General features: G+C 52.2%; 8 protein-coding genes across 8 annotated transcripts; 7 read left to right on the top strand and 1 right to left on the bottom strand.

Moving 5' to 3' along the window:
* The first annotated feature begins 7,079 nt into the window (after positions 1-7,079).
* On the top strand, positions 7,080-9,983 carry BJY04DRAFT_200257 (CCAAT displacement transcription factor COY1). Its single transcript, XM_073712901.1, has 4 exons — positions 7,080-7,341; positions 7,401-7,568; positions 7,626-8,476; positions 8,524-9,983. Exons 1-4 carry the CDS (start codon positions 7,206-7,208, stop codon positions 9,631-9,633), a joined length of 2,265 nt encoding a protein of 754 aa, XP_073566126.1. The 5' UTR covers positions 7,080-7,205; the 3' UTR covers positions 9,634-9,983.
* A 2-nt stretch (positions 9,984-9,985) lies between these two features.
* BJY04DRAFT_200255 (uncharacterized protein) lies at positions 9,986-10,971 on the bottom strand. The gene has a single exon (XM_073712900.1). It carries the CDS (start codon positions 10,739-10,741, stop codon positions 10,484-10,486), a length of 258 nt encoding a protein of 85 aa, XP_073566125.1. The 5' UTR covers positions 10,742-10,971; the 3' UTR covers positions 9,986-10,483.
* Positions 10,972-11,132: 161 nt separating this feature from the next.
* BJY04DRAFT_200253 (uncharacterized protein) lies at positions 11,133-11,747 on the top strand. The gene is made up of 2 exons (XM_073712899.1): positions 11,133-11,461; positions 11,724-11,747. Exon 1 carries the CDS (start codon positions 11,153-11,155, stop codon positions 11,351-11,353), a length of 201 nt encoding a protein of 66 aa, XP_073566124.1. The 5' UTR covers positions 11,133-11,152; the 3' UTR covers positions 11,354-11,461; positions 11,724-11,747.
* On the top strand, positions 11,502-12,676 carry BJY04DRAFT_200252 (uncharacterized protein). The gene is made up of 2 exons (XM_073712898.1): positions 11,502-11,974; positions 12,035-12,676. Exons 1-2 carry the CDS (start codon positions 11,714-11,716, stop codon positions 12,524-12,526), a joined length of 753 nt encoding a protein of 250 aa, XP_073566123.1. The 5' UTR covers positions 11,502-11,713; the 3' UTR covers positions 12,527-12,676.
* Positions 12,677-13,814: 1,138 nt separating this feature from the next.
* On the top strand, positions 13,815-14,907 carry BJY04DRAFT_200251 (rRNA 2'-O-methyltransferase fibrillarin family protein). Its single transcript, XM_073712897.1, has 2 exons — positions 13,815-13,878; positions 13,935-14,907. Exons 1-2 carry the CDS (start codon positions 13,846-13,848, stop codon positions 14,643-14,645), a joined length of 744 nt encoding a protein of 247 aa, XP_073566122.1. The 5' UTR covers positions 13,815-13,845; the 3' UTR covers positions 14,646-14,907.
* Positions 14,908-15,303: 396 nt separating this feature from the next.
* Positions 15,304-18,578, top strand: BJY04DRAFT_210720 (bifunctional SDR family oxidoreductase/M16 family metallopeptidase; the record flags this gene model as incomplete). Its single annotated transcript, XM_073714289.1, has 5 exons — positions 15,304-16,247; positions 16,869-17,076; positions 17,136-17,261; positions 17,447-18,141; positions 18,188-18,578. The coding sequence occupies 5 exons, from the start codon at positions 15,304-15,306 to the stop codon at positions 18,576-18,578; spliced, it is 2,364 nt and encodes a 787-aa protein (XP_073566121.1).
* Positions 18,579-19,301: 723 nt separating this feature from the next.
* BJY04DRAFT_210719 (GMC family oxidoreductase) lies at positions 19,302-21,381 on the top strand (the record flags this gene model as incomplete). The annotated part of the gene is made up of 5 exons (XM_073714288.1): positions 19,302-19,656; positions 19,767-20,156; positions 20,189-20,360; positions 20,455-21,080; positions 21,173-21,381. 5 exons carry the CDS (start codon positions 19,302-19,304, stop codon positions 21,379-21,381), a joined length of 1,752 nt encoding a protein of 583 aa, XP_073566120.1.
* Positions 21,382-24,568: 3,187 nt separating this feature from the next.
* Positions 24,569-26,280, top strand: BJY04DRAFT_223241 (putative integral membrane protein Pth11-like; the record flags this gene model as incomplete). Its single annotated transcript, XM_073717637.1, has 2 exons — positions 24,569-24,924; positions 24,987-26,280. The coding sequence occupies 2 exons, from the start codon at positions 24,569-24,571 to the stop codon at positions 26,278-26,280; spliced, it is 1,650 nt and encodes a 549-aa protein (XP_073566119.1).
* Between the last annotated feature and the right edge of the window lie 291 nt (positions 26,281-26,571).

Genomic DNA, 26,571 nt, shown 5'->3' with positions numbered 1-26,571 from the left:
GGTGTACAAACCTTCGGAATCTAGTTCTTCACTGGGATGGCCTTCCCCTGACGAGGCTAGCTGCTCTTCTCCGACTCCCGTGCAGTCTCGTGCGGTTTAAACTCATCCTATCCTTGAACTACAGACACAACAAGTGGCCGCCAGCATTCACGCTTGATAGCGCACTAGGGGCCCTTACCGACTCATTGGAAGTGCTCGATATCTCTACACCATATAAATCCAGTGCGCCGGAGCGGGCAGGCCTCTCGTTCTCCTCTCGCGGCTTATCTTCGTTCAAGGCCCTGCGTGACCTGTTATATTCCAGAGGTGTTTCTCAACGAACGCCACGGGCTTGATGGGAGTGGGCCTTGGTTCCCGGATTCCTTGGTTAGTCTTGGATTAAGCAATGCGTGGCCGACGATCTACGCGAGGTCTTCAACTGAGTTCGATCGGCTCGCTTTTGCTGTCCCGTTCGAGCACTATGACGATAGCACTCAGGTCGATGCTGTCACTAGGGGTACGTTGGGCCGGATCAAAGTAATACTCCAGGATCTTCCCAACTTCAGTACGATCAATGTTCCGGAAAATGATTATTGATACCAGCTGTGGCCTTTGTCGGTTACAGATGGGCAAGCTTCCCCGTTTTGCACACATCATAAGTTACAGCATAAGCCTTAGGGTAAATGGGTGCAATTGTGACGGTGTTTCCTAGTACTAGAATATCAGGGAGTGGAGAAAAGGTGCTCATGCACATGCAGCAAGCTTTTCTTGTGTCAGGCAACATTAGATATGCAAGAACCATGCGCGTCACTTCATTGTGTCGTAGATCTGTGAGGTACTCGTCCATTGATAAATGAGCCATGGGAAAACAGAGAGGGAAAAGTAATCGGACATACATGTATGTGTTTGAAGAGGGCTTTGGGTCGCGTATAGCTAGCTAACTGCCAAAGGCAAGGTCTATTTCTTGCAGGTTGGCCACTCGGGAGAAGATACCAAACGACAGCGAGGTCCTGAGCAGTCCGTCTCCTTAGGTACAGTTTTGCTGAGGTCCTCAGTCCTCATTCCTGTAAATCGCGTTCAAGTCGGGGTGGGTCGCGCTTGGCTTGTGGAGACCCCGCCCCGCCCCTATCGACGGCGGAGATGGATAGCTTGATAAGTTAACGCATCTTCCCGACTCCGATCGCCGGGCTCGGAATCTCAACACGATCGAAATATCTTACGACAGCGCAGCCTTGGACCTAGGCCACGCGTATGAACTACTTCGTGACTGGCCATATGCTAGATACTGTGCTTATCTTATCTGCGGAGGCTTGGCCCTGGCTTCTTGGCAACCGGGAACAACAACCACCTTCACTGGCAGGTTTGACAACACTGGGAATTCTAGCTGCGCCACGACACCTTTCTGGGTCGCAGCTGTTGAAGACAAGTCTAAAGCGAATAGATTGGCGACGTTTACGAGTGAGACGAATATTGCTCCAGGCTACAAACCGCAGAGTACGATCCACGCCGCGTATCAAGCCACAGTCCAGTGTGTCTCAGCCACGGTTATACAGTAAGTCTTCCTGAGTGAGAAGGATTCGCAATTGGTGTCTAACTCAGTTTCCCTCCAGGCGTTCCTGAGTCATTGAGCAGAGCAACCGCTTACCCCTGAGCGGACTGATGGGCGAGCACACAATGTGTCTGGAAAAGGAGTTGCTGGAATCAGAAAGTGTCGCAATGTCCTTCTTCACTCTATTGCTTCTGGAGAGAGACAAAGAGAGACAAGCCCAAACTTGGAGTTTGGTGACGCCTGAGAAACTGTCTGTTTGGCTGTCTTAGGCCAACTGAGCACACACTTTCCGCAACAGGAACCATTGAGTGTGGCAGGTCTCAACACAAAGGCGCATTTGTCATTTGTCTTTCAACAAACTGGCCACGGGGTCCGTCAAAGAGTTACAATGATATTCTTTTTCGATCTACGTCGAACAGCTGCCCCCGGCGATACCTAGTATGGGGCACGTTTTCGGTCAAACAGTCCCTGCCGTTCCAGGATGGTAACACCCCGCAAAGTCATGAGGCTGGGCGAAGAGAATCTGGGGAAAGAACAGGAGGGGAAGGGTGGAAATCGCGAAATCGCGAACGCAAATCTCATTTTGCCCATACACATGTCCAGGGCCACGAGCGGCTCCGAAAATAACTTTCCGGTATCCGAGACAGAACAGAATTAGCACAGACTCATAAGCAGATCGGCAATGAGCCATGCATGAACTTTCTGAAAGTCAACAAGAGTCCATGTTTACTAGTTCGTGGCGCCCCTGCAATTTCCACTGTTTCGTTACTATTCACAGTTCAGCACCCACAATGCGCCACGATTTTCAGAAGCTCTTTGATGGAGAAACAATGATATACACCGAAAGATCATGGGACTAGCCCTGTGCATTATACGGTCTGCATACCAGCGCTGGTCTAGGAAGAAGAATCTGGTTCAAAGGGCGACGATGCATAGGAATGGAGACAGCTGCCTGCTCTCAATGACGCCAGACACCATGATTAACGGTCTTCTACTCATATCGCCTTTGGAAAGGCCCCGTTGTTCCCTGGAAAAGTGTGCTTGGTGGTCACCTCTCTCCTACAGGCCACTGAGAGCTGGATTTCTGAGGTCTTGGATGATCAACGAATAGGCTGCGCACCCCCCAGACAATTCGTGACATCACGGCCTTTCAGGAAGTTCTATACTTGCGGCATATGAAACGTGCACATCTATTTTGGCTCCTTTCAACCACGAACAGAGACATTATGAGGCACAATGGTTCCAGCCGCAAACGAAGTGCTTCAGACACCGAACAGTGACCTGTTGAGCTGCTTTCTTTGTCTAGCTCTTGATAAATACCACCAGAGAAACTCTCTTCGAGATGGAGGGTATAACTCTCCTTTCTGCCATCACAATCCACACCCCTTTGCATCGACACTCTGATGCGGACCAACAACCTCTACGATAGCCTTTCAGGGCTCGGGTCCGACCTTGACGAAGAACGACCGATGGAGCCCGTGGCGCCTGGTAGCGGCCGCCCGCCCACCCCTCCCGTCGTTAGCGCACCAGGGGGGTTAGCTTACCCTGGTGACGGTGACGATGACGACGCCTGGAGCATGGTGGAACAGCCACCGGGGGATTGCCTTTCTGTTGTGTGAGGAATGGTGGAATTACCAGACCTTTCCATTGTACAAAAGACCGCTCTCTCAGAAATGATAGCGGAGGTGGAACTGTCCCGTTTTCTCCGCTTTTTCGGCGATTACGCTGGGGATATATGCAAGAAGTTTAAGAATGCCTACTGGCAAGAGACTGGGCGAGAACTACCTGAAGCGGACAACAACAGGCCCGAATGGCTGGATGCCTACGGATCTTGGATCCAAAGCGGCTCTACCACGATCTGGGAAGAAAAATTCACAGTTGGAGGCGATAGTCAAATCTGCCAAGAGGTTCTCCGGGAATCTAAAAGACAAGGACATCTGGCTTGCTTTCGAGCTGCGAGGCAAGAGGAATAGCCATTGTCATGGGGAGTATGGTATAAAACACAACGCAAATAACTCTGAACGATGCGAGTTAGCTGAGAAGGCCCTTGTTGCCCTTCCTGGGAAGACTCCGCCCGAGTATGAGAATCGACGGGTCTCTTTGCACCGCATCATGGAATACATCATATGGGATACGAAGAGAAAGCTGAAGAAGCCGGGTGTGAAGGCAGATTCATGATTTTAGTTATTCTGTGTAAAATAGAATGTGATCTTAGACTAACGATGGATGTTGAATCTTCTCATATCAGGCAATACTCATCCTCGAGGCCTGGAACCAACTCACTCAGTCCCCTGGTAAAGTAACTGCGCCATGGGAACACCGCCGATGGGGACGGGGCATCTTTGGGGAAGCGCGGCATCTTCCTTCCGGTTATAGGATGAGTGAAGTTGTTCGTCTTCCGCCCAGCGATGGGCTCGACCAAGGTGTACTCGAATCCATGTCGAGCCTCTTCATACCCATTCTCATCAGCCTTTCCGTGTGCGATCACCCTCCCGTCCCCAACGTACCATCGCCCATCGGGTGCGAGGTAGGCACCATATCCTTCGACACCATATTCTTCAGCACTCAGTTTCGGAGCTTTTTTGGCTCCCTGGCCTTTGTTTTCGTCCTCAAACATAGTTTGAAACTCGTCTGCCTCCTGCCCTTCAATTGCTAAGCTCGTGGGAAGGTCCATATAGTGAATCTCAGTCACAGGCGGCGCCTTGTCCTCATAGGCAGTGTTCAAAACCTATAAGGACCCAAAGTTCGACCAGGCACGGGGTTAACGTCGACCTTATTACGTATACGAAAACCACACACGCGACCTACGCCATAATACCACTGATGGTCGTAATTCTGGTAAGCGCCACGGCATTCATCACCCACCTTGACAGTGGCAAGCTCGGCCTCGTCGGCATGAACGCAAATCTCCTCAGGCCAATCAAAGTGTATATATCTCCGCGTCCACCATTCTAGACCTTCGAAATCCCACTCGGGGTCTCTGTAAATTTGGTAGCGTTTGGGGCGCTCGTACATTGCAGCCAGATGCTCCTCCTTGAGCATCTCGTTATCCTCACAGTCAACCAACCAGGGCAGGTATTTCATTGGCATCGGCTCGTTGGTGTAGGGATCGAAGAATTCGTGTTCGTGGTAGGGGTAGTCTTGCCTCCGCTTGTCGTTCCAGGCACGAGGAACCACCCAGACATAAAGCCCTGTGCCCCGACGGTTGAGCCCGACCTCCTTGACAGTGCCCCATCCGACAAAGAACGTCCCTGGGGGCGCGTTGGGCGGGATATAGATGCCCCGGAACTCGTGACCCGGGAGCGGCATGCGATGCCCTAGGAACCGCCATCGCTCGATCACCGCGTGCCTGGGCACCTTGTTTCTGGCCGCCTCTTGCATTTCGCGCTGCAGCTCTTCCTCTCGTTTCGCCTGCTCCTTCTGCTTCTCCTCCTTCTTCTGGTGCCTCTCTGCCGTGGTTTTCTTTTGCTTGTCTTTGTAGTTCTGCTTTCGTCGTTGTCTGCTGCTGGTCTTGCCCTTTTTCTTCTTCTTCTTCTTTTTCTCTTTCGTCTGCTCCTCCTCCTCCCCCTCCCCCCTCCTCTCCTCCTCTGCTGTATCCGGCTGCTGCTCTTTCTCTCTGTTTTCTTTCTCCTGTGATAGAGGTCCTGCCTCTGTGCTCTCCGCACTCACTCCCTCGGTGGCAGGCCCGCTGCCCTTATCGAATGATTGCACGCTCATAATGACTGTCAGTCAAGATATAGGAAGTAAGGGAAAGAAAAATTTTGATTGAAGTTAAAAGTGAAAGCAGAAGATGAGGTACATCACAGCGGAATTTATAACCCTGTGCATCATTGACTTGATGGGTTCATTATCTACACAGGAGGGGTTAGGGAGGCTTGCCTCGTTCTTTCTGTTCGTTTCGCCTTCCTCCACTTTCCCTCCACTTCGCTGCTGTCTTGCCTTTTTTTTTTGGCTTGCTCTCATGATTTGTTCTCGTCGAACGCGTCAATCAATTGCTGCGCCTATTTTTGGTATTCCATGGTTGCTCTGCTTTATTGCTTTGTTGTCTCGTTCGCGGTTGGTTTGGGATTCGGGGAGTCCTGAGTCCTTTGTCGATTGCGTGCTGGATGGATGGCTATATTTGGGGATGTCTCTCTTCTTTATTTCTCGGTGGATGCGTGTCAGGAAGTCTATGCTCGTTTTTGGTGTTCCTTTATTTTTTTTTATTTGTTACTCCAATTCATTCTTTACTCATCGAGGCGGCCTGTTAGACAACTATGCTCTAGAGAATAGATGAGAGTTACTTGAGCAAATAAAACAACAGCTACAGATGCTAGCATTTTTCTACGCTCTCCAGGCTCATAATAGTCCACGAAAAGTCAGGATCTACCTATATCACAGAGTCAGACAAGAACGCAGATGGATAAGCCCATGCGTCTGGCCTGAGCCGCTGCAGTCGGGAATCAATGGAAATAGACGCCTTTGTGTAGAGTTTAAACAGGCGACTCTCAGCCCTAGGTTCATATTCATTCATTCTATTCCATTCCATCAATAATTGACCAGGTCAGATGATTTCACAACCCTAAGTGATCTGAAGTTGATCCTGACAAAGAACGAAAGAAGATAAAAATAGCCCAATCCCACTTTTGGAGGAGCTTAGGGCTATCTACAGCAGCCTTACTTTATATGCTGCAGGAATTTTGAATGTACATGTTTTTTGTACATGTTTTTTGTACAAGATTACTCAGAGACTATCAAGGTATCTGACATTCACGTGATGCTTGTGTACGGTGTGCATTCACTCATACATTTTGTTGTCTACTGACTCGTTGTAGTAGTTGCAGTTGCAGTGATAATTAACCAGATACATGGCTCAGGATCGTCACAGTAGACCCTTATGGCTGGAGTATCATTAGTAGTTACTTTTTGAGCCGCCGACTGCCACATCCCGCGGCGTTGTCATAGCATTAAAAGCACGCTCGGGGCTTGGCTGCATCGTAGATACCTCTATCAGATAAGACTGTTGGGAAACGAGTGCTTACCAGCTGCTACTCAATTACAATGACTATCCTCCTTATCGAATTTCTCCTATGCATGTTAGCAGAGCACATACAGACGCCAACTCTATCTATTCGCGATTCTTATTTCAGCCTGTCAGGCTTATCATGCTTCTGACTAGCCTCTATCTAACACTTCTAAGACTTGCTAGAGAGCACATCCTGTTTTCAAGCATCTTCCTGCAGCTAGGTCATGCTCTACAAATCACTGAGCTCTTAGGGCTGGAATCCATCCATATGGTCACGTGACCACTCTGCAGGTATTGCTGGCTCAAGCCTTGATTTTATGAACATCTGCAGAGCAGTGCCAATGCACCAAAGGAGATGGTATACTGGAAATACTCCCATCAACAGTACAAAGTAACACCAACTGGACCCGTAATGCTGAAACCACCAACATTGCTCCAGCTGACGCGTCCGGAATTATTGTCGGCCCGGTCGGAGTGGTCCAGGCTGCCTCCGCATCGCAATCGGGGGCATTTCTGGAGTACATGCGCCGTCTTGCCTCTCTCATCTATTCGTCCTTCTTTCTACGCTGGGCTCCAAATACTGCTTGCATGGGGCTTAGCTGCCTGCATTGTCCACTCCATTAGGATCGCATTGACGAGAGCGGGAACCGGTTCGCCTCGGAAAAGGACAACATGGACTCTTTCGCAATCACGGAGAGCATCGTTCCCCAGTCCGACATTCAGAACGACCGCACTTCTGCTCCAGAAAATGGCACAGCCCTGCCTGAGGGCGCAAACAAGTTTCAGCGCGCTATTGCGGCTTGGAGAGGTACCCTCCGATATAATTCCCTTCCATAGCCTCACATGCTAACCTGTTGATCATCCTAGGTATCGACCTGTCCAATACCCTCGCAAAGTTAGACAGCACTGCCTCGGATATTGTTGCGGAACAACGAGATGCCCTAGTACAAAGAAAAGACCTCGCGCAGAAAACAAAGGACTTTCGAAAGCTCGACGATGCCTCCAAGCTTGCGGAATACAAGGGTCTCCTGAAAGGTTCTACTGCCCCACGCCTCAGTTGTGGTGTTCCCCTCGTTAATATATGACGAACAGCCTACCAGGGATTTATCGATCTGTTGACGAATCAGGGAAAGTCGTCGTCTTCTGCGTTCCTACAGCTCTACTCGTCCTTATCCGAAGCCCCCGATCCGTACCCTCTTCTCGAAACCTCCGTCGACTCGCTTGTTCTTGCCGAAGAAACCGTACCCAAACTGACCTCCGAGCGTGATCAACTACAAGGCTCTGTCGACCGCCTCACCACTCAGCTGGAGGATACGGAGAAGCGCCTACAGGAGGAGCGAGCGGCGAGGAAGAAGCTTGAAGAGAACCAGGACACGAAGATCAAGGAGGTTGAATCGTCATGGTCAGCAGTGCTGTCGGAGAAAACGAACAACTGGACCGCCAAGGAGAAGAGCTTGGAGGAGAAGGTGGAGAACCAGGACCGGTTGATCAAGGAACTCAAAGCTAGCTACGAAGTCTCGCAACGGCTAGGCCAGAACGACGAAGGTGGCGATCAGATTCAGCACGGTGCTTCGGTCGCGGAGCTGGAATTGGTGTCTGCTGAGCTAGAGAAGACGAGTCTGAGATTGGCAGAAATGGAGGGACGAAACGAGCAATTGAGGCTTGAGCTGGCTCAAGCTGTTTCACACTCGAAGGAAGAGCAGGCGACCTCTGTAGAAGATGACCCTGCGTACCTCCGTCTGCAATCTGAGAACTCCTCGCTCTTGCGGAAATTGGAAGCGGCACGATTCGACCGGGAATCTGAGCGGCATACGTGGGAAGCGAAATTCCTGCAGTCTGAAAGACAATGCACCAAAGTCACGACTGAGAAAGAAGAACTAAAGACAAGGTTAGAGAAGGTGGCAGATTATGAGGACATCCGTCGCGAGCTGGAGATGATCAAGGTATGTCTTGTGGTTTTGCTTGCGCTCTTCGCACTAATATGTCTTAGTCTATTGAGTTTTCAGCTGGTGACGATGAGGATGCCGGTGACCTCGCGGATGCGGTCGGTGCTAATGGCAGCGTGGACAAGCCTAAGGAAGGTGGGAAGAATAGCTCTCTAGAACAGCTCCTGTTAGCGAGAAACAAGAAGCTCACCGACGAACTTACCATACTGCGGGTCTCCCACCGCGACCTACAGGGTCAGCTCGAAGCACTCCGTGAAGACCTATCGACCACGAAGGATGAGCTAGAGAAATCTCAAACTCTTTCAACAACCCTTGAGAATGACCTTCTCCGTTTACAGCAGGAAGCAGCGAACGCGTTCCCTTCCTCAGCGATGTCTGTAGCCGGCACGTATACCTCGAAGTATCCTCACTCCTCGCGGAGAGGAACAGTATCCCCGACATCGTCGATAATTTCCGGCTTTGATCAGTCCGCCATGTTGAACAACACACTGGACGCTCTCCGCGCAGGCGAACCGGTGGGCGGAGGGTCAGGTCTACTACCCATGATCCAAGCCCAACGAGACCGTTTCAAGAAGAAGAACTCGGAGTTAGAAGAAGAGCTGTCAAAGTTGTACAGCACAGTCAAGTCACTCAGACAAGAAGTCGCTTCACTGCAAAAGGACAACCTCAGTCTGTATGAGAAGACGAGATATGTTTCAACCTACAGCCGGGGACAAGGAGGATTGTCGTCAGCATCCGCCTACGCGAACAAGCCCAGCTCTTCATCCATCCACCCCTCCGCCGATACCCCCTCGGGCCTTTCTGTCGATCGATATCAATCCGCATACGAAGCCCAAATCTCCCCGTTCGCTGCTTTCCGTGGCCGCGAGTCTACGCGAGCATACAAGCGCATGAGCCTACCTGAGCGTGTGGTGTTTTCACTAACACGGATCATTCTTGCGAACCGGACGAGCCGGAATCTCTTCGCGGGGTACTGCTTCGCCCTTCATTTCCTCCTCTTCATGATGTTGTACATGATGAGCACGATGGAAATTGAAAAACACAGCACCGCAACCCTAAGCGCCACGGTGGGGTCTGCGATGAATGCAGGGAGTGCCAGTGGGCAACTCCAGGACGATGACTGGCAGCAAGAGGGGTTCAACCATGCAGGATAATTATCATTGTACTATTAGTGAGACGTTGCGGCCCCTCATTGTCGGCCGTCTTGATGATCGGTTTCGTTTCTGCAATATGAATATCCCTACTGTATATGCGTCGGCGTTTCGCTCGTTGGCATCATTGGACCAGATTATTCCTATTATTAATGTACTGAGTGCGTCTCACGGCGCTCATGAAACTGCTCAAGACGGGATTCGGCTCGCATACTAAGGCCATCACCATGGCTCGGAGACATGAGCGCGAAGCTGCAGCGGAGATAGCCAGTTATACAGGCCTACTCCCACCCAAGCAATTGGCAGCTAGAACTTTTGCTTGGAAGCTCTGCATTGCATTGCAAGCTGTAATAGCCTAATCTAACCGCCCATCAATGTACTGTTGTCTGTGCATGCAGTGGGAATTGTTTCCTCCACGCGCCAAGTTACATGGTGTAAATGGGCGCTTCAGTTCTGCAACCCAAGAGACGGAGGGAGACTCCAATGAGGCCCTCAAATCGATGAGCGCTTAATATAGTCCTGCAAGAACATACTGAATAATTTCTCCAGTATGAAGTACAGTATTGGAAGGTCATCGGACACACTACTGTTCCTCCTCGTGTTTCTTCAAATGCTGTGATACTATTCCTGTCTGGAGTATATCTACCCAGGACGCTAGAGCCTTGTTATCAGACTGTGTCAGACGAATGATGTTGCAAGTCGCAACAGGTAAGTTACAAATACCCCAGCGGATGATGCATGTAACCTTCCTAAATCCGGGCTCCCGGGCGGGTTGGAGATGACTGAGAAATTCACCACGAGATGCCAGGATCTCTATAGGGTGTAGCGTGGGCGTATCTTTCTAGAATGGCAATCAGCAGGAAGGCGTATCCAGACATAGGCACATCCTAAATGTCAGCCAACAGGTGACGACTTGGGCGTGCTTATTGCTTACATAGGTACCAGCCTTCCTCACCCCGCACGATTCGGAAGAGACCGTAAGAATCACCCCTGCCACCACCACAAAGTCAGCAATTCTGCAGGGGGTCAGGTACCGCTGGTTGCACAGCAGGAACCGTGCCCTCACCACCTGTCGTCTACTCGCATGACCTCCCTGCTGAAACAGGGCCATGCGAGGTCAAGCAGCTTCCATATTACGTCGGCGCTTCCACAATGCTATGTTAGGAAAACAGGACGGAGCTACAGTTCAATTAGGTTAACGGGGAGATCAGGATCAGGATCAGATCGAGCTTGGCTCGGCCGAGCAATGGAAAATTCACCGGTCTTTAGGTCAGACTCCAGAGAAGCGCCGGTGTGGACTCTGTGGACTCTGGATCGAGATCTATCATCAACAAAGCTCATTATCAGGCTGACAAAAATAGCAGGCTGATGACTTATTGGAGGCAGGATTACTCGGAAGCTACGTAGCTGCAGACTCCAGATGAGGTCCATCTGCAGCTAAATCTCTTAGGGCGATCTCTAAGCGCCGACCCGGATATTATTAGATTCTGGGGATATCTCTGCGAATGAGAGCAACCTTCACATGCACACGACCCTCAAACAGGCCAATCGCTGCGCTGAAGTGCCTTTTCTGGTGCAGCTTCCAATCGCACCGAGCCCAACCCCCCTGTTTGCCCATCCTCTTCAGGTTTGCTTGTTAGCGCATAGCGGACCCAATGGCACAGCTCGATCGAGCTGGTCCCTCATGGGCGCTTTTACACGGCCTCTCACTCGATACTGTTAATAGATCCCACACTGGTAGTTTCGGATTGAGATTCCTGTCGCTTCTGGTCCGCATGGTTGTACCCGCCCCCATGCAGGAGGGCATCACTGCCATTCTAGTTATTTAATTGTAAGCCTGCGCCTTGGATCCTGCAGTCCATCTTCAATTCTTCAGCTCTGCAAGCTCTCTATCTGCTTATTCTTATTTTTGGTTGCGTTTCTTTGGTCTCGCTTGTTGATACCCTGGTGGTCATCGATTTGCTTCTTCACGGACTCTTCCTCTCCACTCCTACATCTATAAAACCCAGAGTCCACTTGCATTCTTCATCTGAACCTTACTTTTGATACCGTTGCAAATCAATTGGATTGACCAGCATCCGGAATGCGTTCAGTTCTGTTCCTCACCAGCTGCCTTGCGGCTCTCTCCGCCGCAGCCCCCATCTACGAGAACCTCTATGACTTCTCAGACGACATGGCCGAGTTCCTCGGCCGGGTCAGCAAGCGAATCCACAACCGCGACGACCAGTACACCGCGGGTCTCTCCTGCGATGCCTCATCCATTGCCCTCCCCTCCTTCGCCTCGGGCCTCCCAGCCCCCGACGGCCAGCACCCGCTCTACGTCGCACTAGGCCGTGGCACCCAGGTAAGCGCAGCCCAGATTGCAATCCTTAGCAAACAAAACCATCCCACTCACATCCGATAGAACTACACCTGTGCCACATCAACCCCAGCCTCCGAGCCCGTCGCCACCGGCGCCGTCGCCCGCCTCTACAACGCAACCTGCTTCGCCGCAAACTTTCCAGACATGATCGAGCTCCTCCCAGCCATCGCCTACAGAATGACCCTCCCGACAAGGGAATACGACGCCCTGCCCCCCGCCAACCTTGGCCTAATCGGCCACCACTTCTTCGAGAACAAGACCCCCGTCTTCAACCTCGACACCACGCCCACCCGGCAACTCGGCATCGCGAAAGTCCAAAAAGACTCCGACATCAAAGCTCCTGAGAACGCCATCCCAGGCGAGAACGGAGCCGTCGGCTGGCTTTACCTCACGAGGGCGAATGGGACCGAGGGCCGGTATAGCTCTGTTTACCGTGTTGATACGGCTGGTGGGAGCCCGCCGAAAACCTGTGATGGGCTGCCCGCGGCTTTCACGGTGGAGTATGCGGCGAATTATTATATCTATGGGCAATGAGCGAGGTTGAGCTGGGCTGAGCTGGTGCTCTGCTTGAGACACGAGGAGAAGGCCTTTGATTCGTTTGTATATATCTTAGATAATAGTGGGAATGTGCATCTTGATACCTTGCCTGGGTGCCGTGGTGCCTGGGTTGCGATGACAGTTGGTGCTTTGGTGTGGAGTACGCTGTAGCACTGCGTAGAGCTTAATGGGTATATGAGTGTGTGCGAGGTACGAAGTACAGCCGCAGCACTGCCTGATGGTATTTGTGAAGTCACCAATTTCAGGTTATGAGATTCTAGCCTCTTTGCAGGCCTGTGAGGTCGTGCAATTGCTCGGCTGTTGTGGAGTTGCGGTCAGAGAGTGTGGTCGTTGCCTCCAGGGAGGAAATTGTCTGGCATACAGTTGCTAAGACTACGAGTCCATTTGCCAACTGACCCACGGGCTTAGAGTTTTCCTAACTCCAACCCGTGAGCTTCAATTCCATCTGAGATCACCTGAAGGTAATGATAAACTGAGGTGATAGTGCTGATCATGTGACCTCGTCTGTCGGTCACGTGTGTAGTCCACACAGCTCTTGCGAGCTAATCCCAAGACAGGCTAGCGGCATTAGATTTTCGAAAGATCCCAAAGTCTGTCTGAAAAAACTCGACCGCAACAACGACAAGCTGCACGGCCTCCACCGATCCTTGACTGTCAATTCGGGCGTGTTTTTCTCTAGTGGTTTTACTTTCGACAACGTCTGCTTATTTTATTTGACGTCCATCGCCCCCTCGAAGTGATCTCTCTGTCCTTCGAACTTTTCCCTCGATTTCGGTTCAGCACAGCTCTTGCGACCGATCTTCAGCCTCTCTTCGCGGCTGATCTTCTATCGATTTCGAACTCTCTCGAGAAAATCTCAACACACACAACATAATGGCTTTCGGTGGTCCTCCTCGCGGACGTGGTGGTGGTGGTGGTTTCGGTGGTCGCGGCGGTGGTCGTGGTGCTCCCCGTGGCGGTGGTGGCTTCGGTGGCCGTGGTGGTGGTGGTGGTGGTCGAGGTTTGTCATGACCGATGCATCTATCGGGATGCTGGGGGCTATTTAGGTGCTGTGATCTGCTATCGCTTGGCTATGGTGTCTGTTGATGCCGTTGTCAAGGTTTTGTACACGATTGCGACTCAGCGTCTTTACCCTGCAGTGTTCCTGGGAGGGCTCTTGCTGATTCGTTTTTTTGTTTTCAGGTGGTTTCGGTGGTGCTCCCCGTGGACGTGGAGGCGGTCGTGGTGCCCCTCGCGGTGGACGTGGTGCTCCCCGTGGTGGCCGCGGTGGTCGCGGTGGTGGTCGTGGAGGTGGTATGGGTGCTAAGGGCGGTGCCAAGGTTATCATTGTGAGTTATTCTGAGACCGTCACGAAAGCGACTTTGTCTGACTGAAATTTTTAAAGGAACCCCACCGTCACGCCGGTGTCTTCGTTGCCCGCGGTGGCAAGGAAGATTTGCTCGTTACCAAGAACTTGACTCCCGGAGAGGCCGTCTACGGTGAGAAGCGCATTTCTGTTGAGTCTCCTGCCGAGGAGGACGGTGCCGTTACCAAGACCGAGTACCGTGTCTGGAACCCTTTCCGTTCCAAGTTGGCTGCTGGTATCCTCGGTGGTCTGGACAACATCTACATGAAGCCCGGCTCCAAGGTGCTCTACCTTGGTTCCGCCAGCGGTACCTCCGTCAGTCACGTTGCTGATATCGTCGGACCTACCGGAAACGTCTACGCTGTTGAATTCTCCCACCGTTCCGGCCGTGACCTGATCGGCATGGCTACTCACCGCACCAACGTTATCCCCATCGTTGAGGACGCCCGCCACCCTCTGCGCTACCGTATGCTCGTCCCCATGGTCGACGTCATCTTTGCCGATGTTGCCCAGCCCGACCAGGCCCGTATCGTCGGTCTGAACGCCCACATGTTCCTCAAGTCCGAGGGTGGTGTCATCATCTCCGTCAAGGCCAGCTGTATCGACAGCACAGCCAAGCCGGAAGTTGTGTTCGCCCGCGAGGTGCAGAAGATGAGAGAGGAGAAGATCAAGCCCAAGGAGCAGCTGACCCTGGAGCCGTTCGAGCGAGACCACTGTATCGTTGCTGGTGTCTACCAGCGTTCCGCGTAAAAGCCCAAAAGCAGGATTCTTTGTAACGGTCTTTTTCTTTCTGTCTTCATATTCCTTCTGATGTCTTAATCTTGTGCTCTGTCCTGGCGTCGAGTGTGCTACGATTTTTCTTGAAATGTTTTGCGCTTTTTTGTTCTATGTCGTGGAATCTAGATGTGTTTCTGGACATGTGAAACATCGTGCATGGAGTTAATTCATTTATCTGACTTCAAGACCTGGGCTTGGTAATGGACGGAGTAGTTCACTATACCTTTCAAGATTGACAATGACGAGTATTGACCTTCATGTAAACGAACTACCGTGTCACCAACAAACGCTCGATCCCCGTCGATATCTCGGACTTGCGCCGCGTCTCCAACCAGTTTCTTTAGTGACGGTAGATACCCGGAATTCGGACTAGTTCCCGACCAAATGGCTTCGGAGTTTCTGCGTGACCTCTTCTCAGTTCTAGCTAATCAAAATTCTATAACAGGGATATCAAGAGATGATGAGCGTGGGGGTGCAGAGCGGGGGGTAAAGGCCGGGGATGCCCCGCAGACAGGAGTATATCTACCCCCCATCCCTCTGCGAGACGAACTACGAGTCCAGACAGGCCGTCTTTCTTGAGATCTAACTCACTATACTCTCCTCCCTCTCCCTATACTACAAAACCCTCAACATGTCCATCATCATCACCGGCGCAGGCGGCTACGTCGGCCAGGAACTTGCCTCCGCCCTCCTAGCTAGCAATCCCAACACAACCGTGACCCTAACCGACCTCAACGAACCCCCCATTCCCCCCTCCGCAGCCCAGCACGCCTCGCGCACAAAATGCATCGCCGCAGACCTAACCTCCCCCTCCGTCGTCGACACCCTCTTCACCCCAACCACAAACTACACAACCATCTACCTCCTGCACGGCATCATGTCCTCCGGCGCCGAAGCCAACTTCGACCTCGGCATCGCCGTAAACCTCGACTCAACGCGCTCCATCCTCGAGCGCCTCCGCAAAGTCCAGCCCGGCGCAAAAGTCGTCTTCACATCCAGCCTAGCCGTCTACGGCCTCGCGCCCAAGGGCTTCGTCATCACCGAATCAAACTTCCCCCCAATCCCAAGCTCCTCCTACGGGACCCAGAAACTCACCATCGAACTCCTGCTGAACGACTACTCCCGCCGCGGCTTCCTAGACGGCCGCTCCGTCCGTCTCCCCACCGTTACCGTCCGCGCAGGCGCCCCCACACAGGCAGCGAGCTCCTTCGCGAGCGGAATCATCCGCGAGCCGTTCCACGGCGAGAAGGCGACCCTCCCTGTTAACAGGGACGTGGAGATGTGGATCTGCTCGCCGTACACGGTTATGCGGAATCTGATCCACGCGGCGAGTGTTCCGGCGGAGGCGTGGGGGGATTCAAGGTCGGTGAATCTGCCTGGGTTGGTGGTTAGTGTGCAGGAGATGTTGGATGCGTTGGAGGAAGTGGGCGGGCGGGAGAGGAGGGAGCTTGTGGAGGAGAGGTATGATGCCGCGGTGGATGCGATTGTGCAGACTTGGTCGCCGCATTTTGATCCTGAGCGGGCGTATAAGTTGGGGTTTCAGAGGGATATTCCGTTTATTGAGAATGTGAGGAGGTATGCGGAGCAGTTTAAATAGGTTGGTTTTGGGGTGGGTTTGTTGAGGTAGAAATCTAGATATATATATGTTTCCTGTTGAGGAGGACTAAAGTTAAGCAGTAAGCTGAACGAATCAAATGCCAGCGAGAGGAATCGAGCCTTAGAGTTGTGCCTGCATAGAGGCAAATATGCTTTGATGACTAATCAAGCATCGCAACAACCTGTAGTTGAGTTTAGGAAGTGTCAACCACGAGGTGATATGTTGAATTGTTAGATATTAAAAGGATGGCTGTATCTGATCTTGAGTCAGTGAGCGTCTAGCAAGTATATGTGTCTTTTTCCTCCCAGAAGTTCCATAGTCTGCGCTGTATTTGCTATAACAGCGATTTCATAAAGATCTGTTCAATGCTAAAATTGAGATTGTACCATGTAGTCTGATTCGCAACTGTCGAGCGAAAACAACAGCAGTACAGTGTAGAGGGTCAAGGCTGTGAGAGACCTTATGATGTAGGTACAGTAGGAAAGTGTCGGGATCCAAAGCGGCCTTTTGGAAAAGCGGGTCATGTGATTGGCTGGCGGGCTGGCGAACAATTTGACTCCCGAACTTCAACCTCGCATCTCAACTCCAGGGACCTCCAGCCTCATCATCCTCAATTCTCCCCCCCCTCCCTCCATACCCACTTTTCATCCTCTCACAATGGCTTCCCGGCGCCTAGCCTTCAACCTCAACCAGGCTCTGCGCAGTCGCGCCGCCTTGAAGTCCATCCAGCCCGTCAAGCGTGGCTTTGCTTCTCCCGTCGCCCTCCCGTCCACCACCGAGTCCACCACTCTTTCCAACGGCTTCACGGTACGAGTCACCGGCATTGACGATTGCAATCGTGTCTGAAGCTTGCTGACTGGCTTTAGATCGCCACAGAATACTCCCCATGGGCTCAGACCTCAACCGTCGGCGTGTGGATCGATGCCGGTAGCCGGGCAGAGACTGACAAGACCAACGGAACCGCGCACTTCCTCGAGCACCTTGCCTTCAAGGTGTGTTCCTCGAGCTCGAGATTCGACCTTTGCTAACAGCTTCAGGGAACCGGCAAGCGCTCGCAACACCAGTTGGAGCTTGAGATTGAGAACATGGGCGCTCACCTCAACGCCTACACATCGGTACGACTCGGATTGATGGAAGGGACAACTCTTGGAATACCGCGACTAATACTTGCTTATAGAGGGAGAACACCGTCTACTACGCCAAGTCTTTCAACAACGACGTCCCCAAGGCCGTCGATATCCTCGCCGATATCCTCCAGAACTCCAAGCTCGAGGCTTCCGCCATTGAGCGTGAGAGGGATGTGATCCTCCGTGAGCAGGAGGAGGTTGATAAGCAGCTCGAGGAGGTTGTTTTCGACCACCTCCACGCCACCGCTTACCAGCGCCAGCCTCTCGGCCGCACAATTCTCGGCCCTAAGGAGAACATCCAGACCATCACCCGCGACAACCTCGTCGACTACATCAAGACCAACTACACCGCTGACCGCATGGTTCTTGTTGGTGCTGGTGGTATCCCCCACAAGCAGCTTGTCAAGCTCGCTGAGGAGCACTTCGGTTCTCTCCCCAGCAAGCCCCCGACCTCCGCCGCCCTTGCCCTCGCTGCCGAGCAGAAGCGCCAGCCCGAGTTCATCGGCTCCGAGGTTCGCATCCGTGACGACACTCTCCCCACTGCCCACATTGCCCTTGCCGTTGAGGGTGTCAGCTGGAAGGACGATGACTACTTCACCGCCCTTGTCGCCCAGGCCATCGTCGGCAACTGGGACCGTGCCATGGGCAACTCCCCCTACCTTGGCAGCAAGCTTAGCTCCTTTGTTGAGCGCAACAACCTTGCCAACAGCTTCATGAGCTTCTCCACCAGCTACAGCGACACTGGGTGAGTTGAACCTCGAGTGAATACTGAACGTTTGCTAATTCTCTAGTCTCTGGGGTATCTACCTTGTCTCCGAGAACATGACCGGCCTCGATGACCTCATCCACTTTGCCCTCCGTGAATGGTCTCGTCTGTCCTTCAACGTCACTGCCGCTGAGGTCGAGCGCGCCAAGGCCCAGCTCAAGGCCTCCATCCTCCTCTCCCTTGACGGCACCACCGCCGTTGCCGAAGACATTGGTCGCCAGATCATCACCACCGGCCGCCGCCTCTCCCCCGAGGACATCGAACGCACAATCGGACAGATCACCGAGAAGGAGGTGATGGACTTTGCCAACCGCAAGCTGTGGGATCAGGATATCGCCATGAGCGCGGTTGGCAGCATCGAGGGCATCCTCGACTACAACCGTATCCGGTCGGATATGAGCCGAAACGCATACTAAACGCCTAGCTAGAGAAGCGTTTTCCTTTGTTCGTCTCTGCCGATTTGATGCCACTGTTTGTTTTGCGTGGTGCTTTTAATAGATAGATCTGGGGGGAGCGAGGAGAGATGAGCGTGTCCTGTACAGTACGCAACTGTCCCTGATATATCAAAATGTATTTTTTGTTACTTGATTACAATCAATTTCTTTTGTCTGCTGAGTCTGTTGCGAAAGATGGACTGGTTCGGATATGGTGTTGGAATCAGCTGAATTCTTGCCCTGCTGTATCTCTCAACCCATTATCCCGTCCAAGTAAGAGGGCAAGGGAGAGTATGAGAGACCGCAAGGTTTCCAGCAGCTCCTGACGACGCTCACGGGTACGCGTCTATATACTTCTGCCTAACACTCATTGGCTTCTTGGAGTGGACACATACTAACTGCATCTGTTACTGTTCTGCGCCCATGTAACCCCGAATCCTTTGATAGGCACGGCCTTGCTCGGAGTCATCCAAAGTTACCTCCAGAGTAAGATCCCCCACTTTTGTTTTCTCTGAAGGTACAGAAATCTGGAGAATTCAATACAGATGGAGGGGACCTAATTATTTCGGCCCTGATATAACAATCATGCAGTGTGTCGATCACCACGTTCCTTGTTCCTTCATGGCTGTTTACAATCTTCCCAGTCTTGCATCTTCCTCCTCTTCCCATACTAGGCTCCAGTTATAGTACACCCAAAGCGGCGCAATGACACCCTATACCCTCGCCCTTGCCGCTCTAGCAGCTACAATACACCCAACCCCAACCCTTGCATCTTCCGATCCCAACACCTTCGACTTCGTCATCGTCGGCGGAGGAACAGCCGGGCTCGCACTCGCAAACCGCCTCTCCGAGCTCCCCGAAATAACCGTCGCCGTAGTCGAAGCCGGTAGTGACGAAAGCACAAACCCCAAGGTCACCACCGTTGCAGGGTTCGGCGGCGGAGCCGGCTTCAACACACATATCGACTGGGCATATGAGACCACGGAGCAGATCCACGCTGGCGGACGACGACTGGAGTATCACTCCGGCAAGGCATGGGGTGGGACGAGTACGATGAATGGTTTGTTCTGCCCTATATCATCTTGTATTGCAGTAGATGTAGCTACAGCTACAGCCACAGCTTTGCATTACATGGATTTATTCTGCGAACATGACTGACACCGAATCCAGGAATGACATACATCCGCGCCGAAGCCGCGCAAATCGACGCCTGGGAGACAATCCGCAACGCCGGCTGGAACTGGAGCACACTATGGCCATACCATCTCAAATCCGAGACATTCTCGACGCCCACAATCGCCCAACTCGCCGCCGGGGCATCCTATATCGACTCCTACCACGGCCGAAACGGCCCACTGAATGTCGCATACCAGTATGGTCTGCACAATGGCACATTCGCGTCCCTTGTCAATGAAACATGGCAGAATCTCGGCATGCCATTCAACCAAGATGCTAGCGGCGGAAGTCTCCGAGGGTTCTTCGTCTGGCCGCAGACGCTCGATCGCGAGGCGAATGTCCGTGAGGATGCGGCGAGGGCTTACTATCACCCACGTAGGGGAGGTCGAATCTGGTTATGGTCCAGGGACATGTAGATCGGATATCGTGGCTCCAGAGCAACGGGAGTGAAGCTGTGGCTGATGGGGTGGAATATACCACACCGGATGGCAAGGCTTGTGTTCTGCATGCGAAGAGAGAGGTTATCCTTGCGGCTGGGTCTGTTCGGTCTCCAGCTATTCTGGAGCTTTCCGGGGTCGGCAATCCGAAGTATATCTCTATCTATTCACCCCATAAGCTCTCCATCTCTAGGCTTGGCTGGTATCTTTATACTATACTGTAGTACTAACTCCATCTCTGATAGGATCCTCTCACCCCTCGGCATCGAGATCAAAATCCCCCTCCCAGCCGTCGGCGAGAACGCCCTCGAGCAACCAAACTCGGTCATGCTGTACAACAGCAGCGGCAATAATACCTTCACCGGCTTCGCCCCCTACGTAGCCTACTCAAGCGCCAGGGACATCTTCGGCAACAACACCCAATCCATCTCCGCCGAAATATCCTCACAGCTAGAATCCTGGGCTGTTAAAACCGCAGCAGAAAGCAACGGCGCACTTTCGGTTTCGGCACTAACAAGCCTCTACACCCTCCAACACGATCTCATCTTCATGCAGGACGTCCCCTGCGTCGAGATCCTGACGACAGCAGTAGGAGGGACTCTCGCGTCTGCGTTCTTTATCCTTCTTCCGTTTTCGAGAGGGAGGGTGCACGTTACGTCGAGTGCTCCGGGGATTTATCCCGCTGTTGACCCGGGTTATTTCGCTATTGACTTCGATCGTGTTCTGCAGCGGGAGATCGCAAAGCGTGTAGCGAGGTTTTGGGGAACAGAGCCGGTGGGCTCCCTTGTTGGGAATAGAGTGCTGCCAACTCTACAGGATGTACCGGGTGATGCGACGGATGAGGAGTGGGATGACTGGGTGTTGGGGTCTGGTAAGTTTTTTCTAGGTCCAGTCACTCACTGACATATCGCCCTTTCTGTTTGTTTGGTAGATATCTGGCTTACGGATTGGTATCACTGGCAGTCACAGCAAACCACCACCTCCTCGGCACGACAGCCATGCTCCCTAGGGAACTAGGCGGAGTCGTGAATTCGAATCTGACTGTCTATGGGACGAGGAATGTGAGGGTTGTGGATGCGTCGATTCTGCCTGCGCAGGTGAGTGGGCATTTGACGAGTATTATCTATGCTGTTGCGGAGAGGGCGGGGGATGTTATTAAGGATGGGTTGTAAATAGGGATTTATTTAGAGTAGAGTGAGAGGGTGAGGGTGTTGGTGTTGGTGGTGGAGATGGAGATGCGGTGTGTGATTGAGTGTAAAGTATGCAGATTAGGAAGAGATGAGTCTGGTGTAAGGAGAGGTCTTTACCTACTCGTGATTGAAAGATATAGGTGGCTTGCGGTTAGAGGTTTCCGCGGTTAGTGTATATGGTTCGATGCGGGGGAGTTTGGGAGATGGGCCGGATACTTCAGTTCTTACATTGAGGAGAAGATTGAGGCGCTGTCGATGGCTGGTTGTCTGAGTATGGGAGATGATATAATGGAAGCAAAAACGGGTGTGTATAGCGGGTTACCTAAGTAGGTAGGTCGAAGGGGTTGCTGTGGTAGCGCATCGTCAGACTAGGTAACAGCTTATAAAGTCTCAGATGTTGATGCGGCAGGTTCATACAGTCAAGATGGATACCCATAGGGTGTCGGTTGACCTTGCTCTTCATGTTGTGAGACTAGGATTATATTTGAGAACTCGACGGAGCTTAGGTATACTGCCGAATCCCGATGGATGTGGATGAGTTCAGGCCAATACCGTTGACTGCCCCAGGACCCAAGAAACCGCCCCTAAGGTGTACCCTGCACATCTACAACTTGTATGCCGCAGTGATGACTAGTACATAGGATATATAAGGACATATATCGTCGATATGACCGATCTTACGGATAAAAAAGGAGCAGAAATCTTGATTCTTATTTCATATAGCAGCACAGGCTGGTTTCGCTTTGCCAAAGAAATCCTGTTGGAGGTTTGGTATACTCCGTAAACCGTATGTTTTGGAGAAGCGAGAAGAGTGGATCCTCTGTGGAGGTGTGCTGCTATGGAGTTTGGAGTCAGCACTTACCAATGACTGCAACAGGCAACGAGGCGAGTATGGCCAGCGTCGTGCCCTGCACGCACCAAGCTGGACTTGCGTGGCATCGTTCAGTTAACGCGGATATCAGTTGTTTGATAGGAGTCCAACGACTAGCGTAGTATTGCGACGCAGCAACTACTGTAATCCTCTGGTCCTTGCTCCTGAATCCTGAGGGCGCCAGGCGGCCATGTCCGATCTCAGATCACGATTCACGAGCAACCGATTGCGTCTATCAAGGTTACAGAAGGACGAAGCACAAGCATGTCGGTACTTCGATAGTCTGCCAAGCGCGCAGATTGTCGACCATCTTTTGCGGTCTCGTTTCCGTAAAGGCATCGAGGGTCCGACGCTAGATCCACTGCTTCGGTTGGACGATAGCTCTTGGCTAGGTAGTTTCGACTAAATCACTTAAGCTCATCTGGCAGTCAATGTCAGACGAGACCCTGGCTGTCAAGTTTCAACCTCTGAACCTGTCATCTCTGCTGGAAATGAACCCAGCAAGGGCCTTATCTGTGTCTTGGAGCACATAGAGCAAGCGGCGGGCGACTCCGCCAGTAAAGTTTACTGAAGGAAGAAAATACCGCAAATTAATCAACGGTGAAGTGAGCCGTCACTGGGAAGGGTTAGCTTGCCAGACTGCACGACACACGTTAGTATCTCAATCTCCTTGGCGAGAGTCACATGCAGAAGGCCAGATGGCACGAACGTCGTCGAAGACTCAAGAGTGACAGGCTGACAGCAAGAGACTATGAGCTTCTCTACTCCGTAAACGGTGATCGGTGGGCTGATCCGAGGATGGTTGTGCAGGGAGCATGGGGAGATACGAGATCGGGTCTCGTGCGGAATTGCTAGGATTGGGGGGAGATTTAGGACAGGGACATGCTTGGCTTTCCAGCCTCCAGCCTCCAGCCTCCAGGATCGGAATAATAGTGATATTCATGGATAGAGTTTGAGGGACAAAGACCGAGCGTGAAGGGACTTGTTCCTCCACGTTGTTGTTGTGTCAAAAAAAGGTTCCGAGCACGTGCTTGCCTGCCACCTGCCAAACTCTCTCCAAGGCTCAAGCTCTTCAGAGTCCGAGTCTCCAAGTCTCCAACACATCCAGAACTGTCGCGACCATGGTTCATTTCAGGTCCATCCCGTTTCCAGTCGGTTACGATTCATGCGTGCAATTTGCCAGATTCCCTGTCTTATCTCCACGAATCACCGTCGCTCGAGATACAGCTCCTTCGATGGCAAAGTCCCAGGCCCAACTTCGAGTGCACGCGCGCATGAGCGCTCAGAGCCCCCAAACCAAACCACTAAAAGAGCTGAATAAAGGATGAGTTGCAGATGCAAAGCGATTGGTCTGTCCGGTGGTCCTGTTTATCGCTTGTCTCTGGCTGGCCCAACGGTCAATCCACCATTCCTCCTCCGGGACAAGCGCCCACCTTGCCTCCATCTCATTCGTCTTTGCCTCGATCCTCTGTACCGAGCCAAGCTGGACGCCGGAGGGGCCATTCAAATGCTGCGTAAAATGGCGCTTTCCGGGGTACGCTTTTCCCGTCCTTGTTTCCTGGGCCCTGGCGAATGTTCAATATTAGAGGCTATCGCGGCTGGCTGCCATGGGCCTCCGCCCCAATCTTAACAACTGCTGTTATCACTGGCAAGTGACGGCCGGAACTGTGCTGCAAATTACTCTATCTCTGTGAGGAGGCCTCGAGTCATGCCTTCTCCGGTTCAAATGAAGTCAGAGTCTCTCTTCCCTTCTTACCATCCTTCTTCCCTCGAGTTCGCCCTCACACCCTCTCTTTTAATGTTATTGTCGGGCCCTCGTGGACAGGCGAAGATCAATCTACCCACGTCACACCGGCGGTGAAATTCATCATATTACTTTTTACCTCCGACGATACCAAGACCGACCCCAGTCACGGTCCCCTTTCTGTACAACCACGCCTCGAGCTCTTTGTTGGGTTGGGCCTGCTATGTTGACGGCCTTGCCGACGAAATCTGGTTGACTTTCGAGATCATCGACACCCTCACGCCAGATTCAAGATCGACCACGATTTCTTCTCGATTTCACTTGGATCGCCCTTCTATCCTCTGTTCAGCGTGTCTACGAAGCTTGATCCCCGCAAATCGGATTTAGGCACGTGCTCATTGATCGGATCGAGTCGTCATGAATTATGATGTTACGGCAAAGAGAGATAGTACAGCACGAATAATAATCGCAACATTCTTGCGCCTGCTCTTATAGACCTAGGAGGCTGGGGTTCTTTTCGCTGGCCCCAGCTTGGGGGCGGTTGAACCGCCGTCATGATGCAATCTATACTTCAACCGCGAGGTATCTACTCAGCAGTGCCTCCAGATATCCGCACTCGGCTGGACGACAACCCTACACTCTTGGTTAGCTGGTGGGCGACCGGCGTTTCTCTCGCGATCATTGTCACTCGAGTATGTGGCCGCTATGTGCGCATCGAGCGCCTCTTCCGTGAAGACATGATTATGATGGCAAGCATACTTCCTCTGCTGGCACGAATGGCTTTCGTCCATGTTGTCTTGATATATGGCACCAACAATACAAAGGTGGAGGGGTTGAGTGAGGAGGACATTCGACGTCGAGAAATCGGAAGTAGATTGGTCCTCGCTGCCCGTATCTGCTATGCAATCTTGTAAGACTGGCTGGCTGCGACTCATTCGAATAGTATTTATACTGACAATCGCTGTTCTCTAGTATCTGGGCTGCGAAACTGACCGTGTGCGAATTCCTCAATCGCATCGCCGGGGTGACATGGCGACGATCGCTTCGATTCTTCCTCATATTCATATACTACTTTCTGATCTCAACCTTGATCGCCGTCATAACCGCAACACTTGCCGAATGTCAACCCTTCGCCCACCACTGGCAAGTAGTACCAGACCCGGGACCGAGTTGTCGCTCTGGATATGCCAACGTCATCACGATGGGAGCATGCGATATCATTACGGATTTAGTCCTAGTCGCCTATCCGATCCCCCTCATTTTGATGTCGAACATGGCAGCAAAGCGCAAAGTTTCGCTTGTCATCTTGTTCGCACTATCGCTGATTTTGGTTGGCATCACCAGCTATCGGGTGCCATCCGTGATCCAACACAAAGGCTCCCAACAGTACCGATCGCTTTTGGCCTCCCTAGAAATACTAGCCGCTACTGCCGTCTCAAACGTGGTGGTTATCAGCTCGTTTGTCAGGGACAAAGGTGTCAAAAAAGCCAAGTACAAGAAGACGATAGGATCTGCCTCGGTCAACGAAAGCCTTGATCACAGCTCTGCCCGCCGTGCGACTATCACACATCATCAATGGGGCAGTGACTCCGACCTTGCCCGCGACGTTGGCATTCGGCTCGACCCTGGCTTGATCACGCGTGAACACGCAGAGCCCCGTCCGGCTCCTGTTGTGACAGGAGGACTAGATCCAAATTGGTCCTTTAGTCGGCAAACCACCGCATTCGACGACGATCACTCCTCGTCGGGTAATAGCCTAGACATCAAAGTCAGCCCGCATGAATACCTGCGAACGACCAAAACGACACACAATCAACCTGGCGAACCCTTGTCGTCTCCCGACGAAGTACCCATATTTGATGTCGGCGGCCTTCTCACTCAACCCACACCTCCAACCACCAGCCACCACCACCACCCTAGCCAAAATCGACTTCAACCGACCTTGAACACTCAGCGCCTCAGCGACGCAAGTGGCCCTACTCTCCAAGATGTAGGCGGGCTCCTTTCACCCTCGAGCGACATCTCACCCCTCACAACCTCACCCTCACTCCAATATTCTCACTCCTCGCTCAATCCCCCTCGTGCAGGCGGTCTACGCCGCAGCTCTCAGCAGGGTCGAAGACGATCGAGCGTACACTTCAGCGACTCCGCTGACTCACCTGTTTCTTCGTCTCGTACTCAATCCGGTGTTTCCGCCACGATTTTTGAAAATGCGGATGAGTTTGAGCTCCAGGATGTGGGAGGCTTACTTTCCAGAAACTCATGATTCATATACTTATGATATATACGGCCGTTCATGCTTGTATGAGTAGCCTCTTCCAACAATATTCCCCACGGTCCTTTTTAGGGCCTTGCATATTAGCGACGGCGTTTTGGCTGGTTTTCCTGGGACTCAGATACCATATTCATGAATATACACAAAACTAATGCACATATCAGTCTTTTACTTTTGATCAGATTCAATCCAACTATTAAGATATCCTCAACACGACGCACAGCGATCTCATGAGATACACCTTTCGTAATTTGCAGCTTATGCGCGGAGAGTACCGCAACA

The sequence above is a fragment of the Aspergillus karnatakaensis genome, assembly GCF_047715665.1.
Source record: "Aspergillus karnatakaensis strain CBS 102800 unplaced genomic scaffold BJY04scaffold_69, whole genome shotgun sequence".
Lineage (NCBI taxonomy): Eukaryota > Fungi > Ascomycota > Eurotiomycetes > Eurotiales > Aspergillaceae > Aspergillus > Aspergillus karnatakaensis.
Note: the sequence above shows the minus strand (reverse complement) of the source record. Positions and strands in the feature narration are given on the sequence as shown.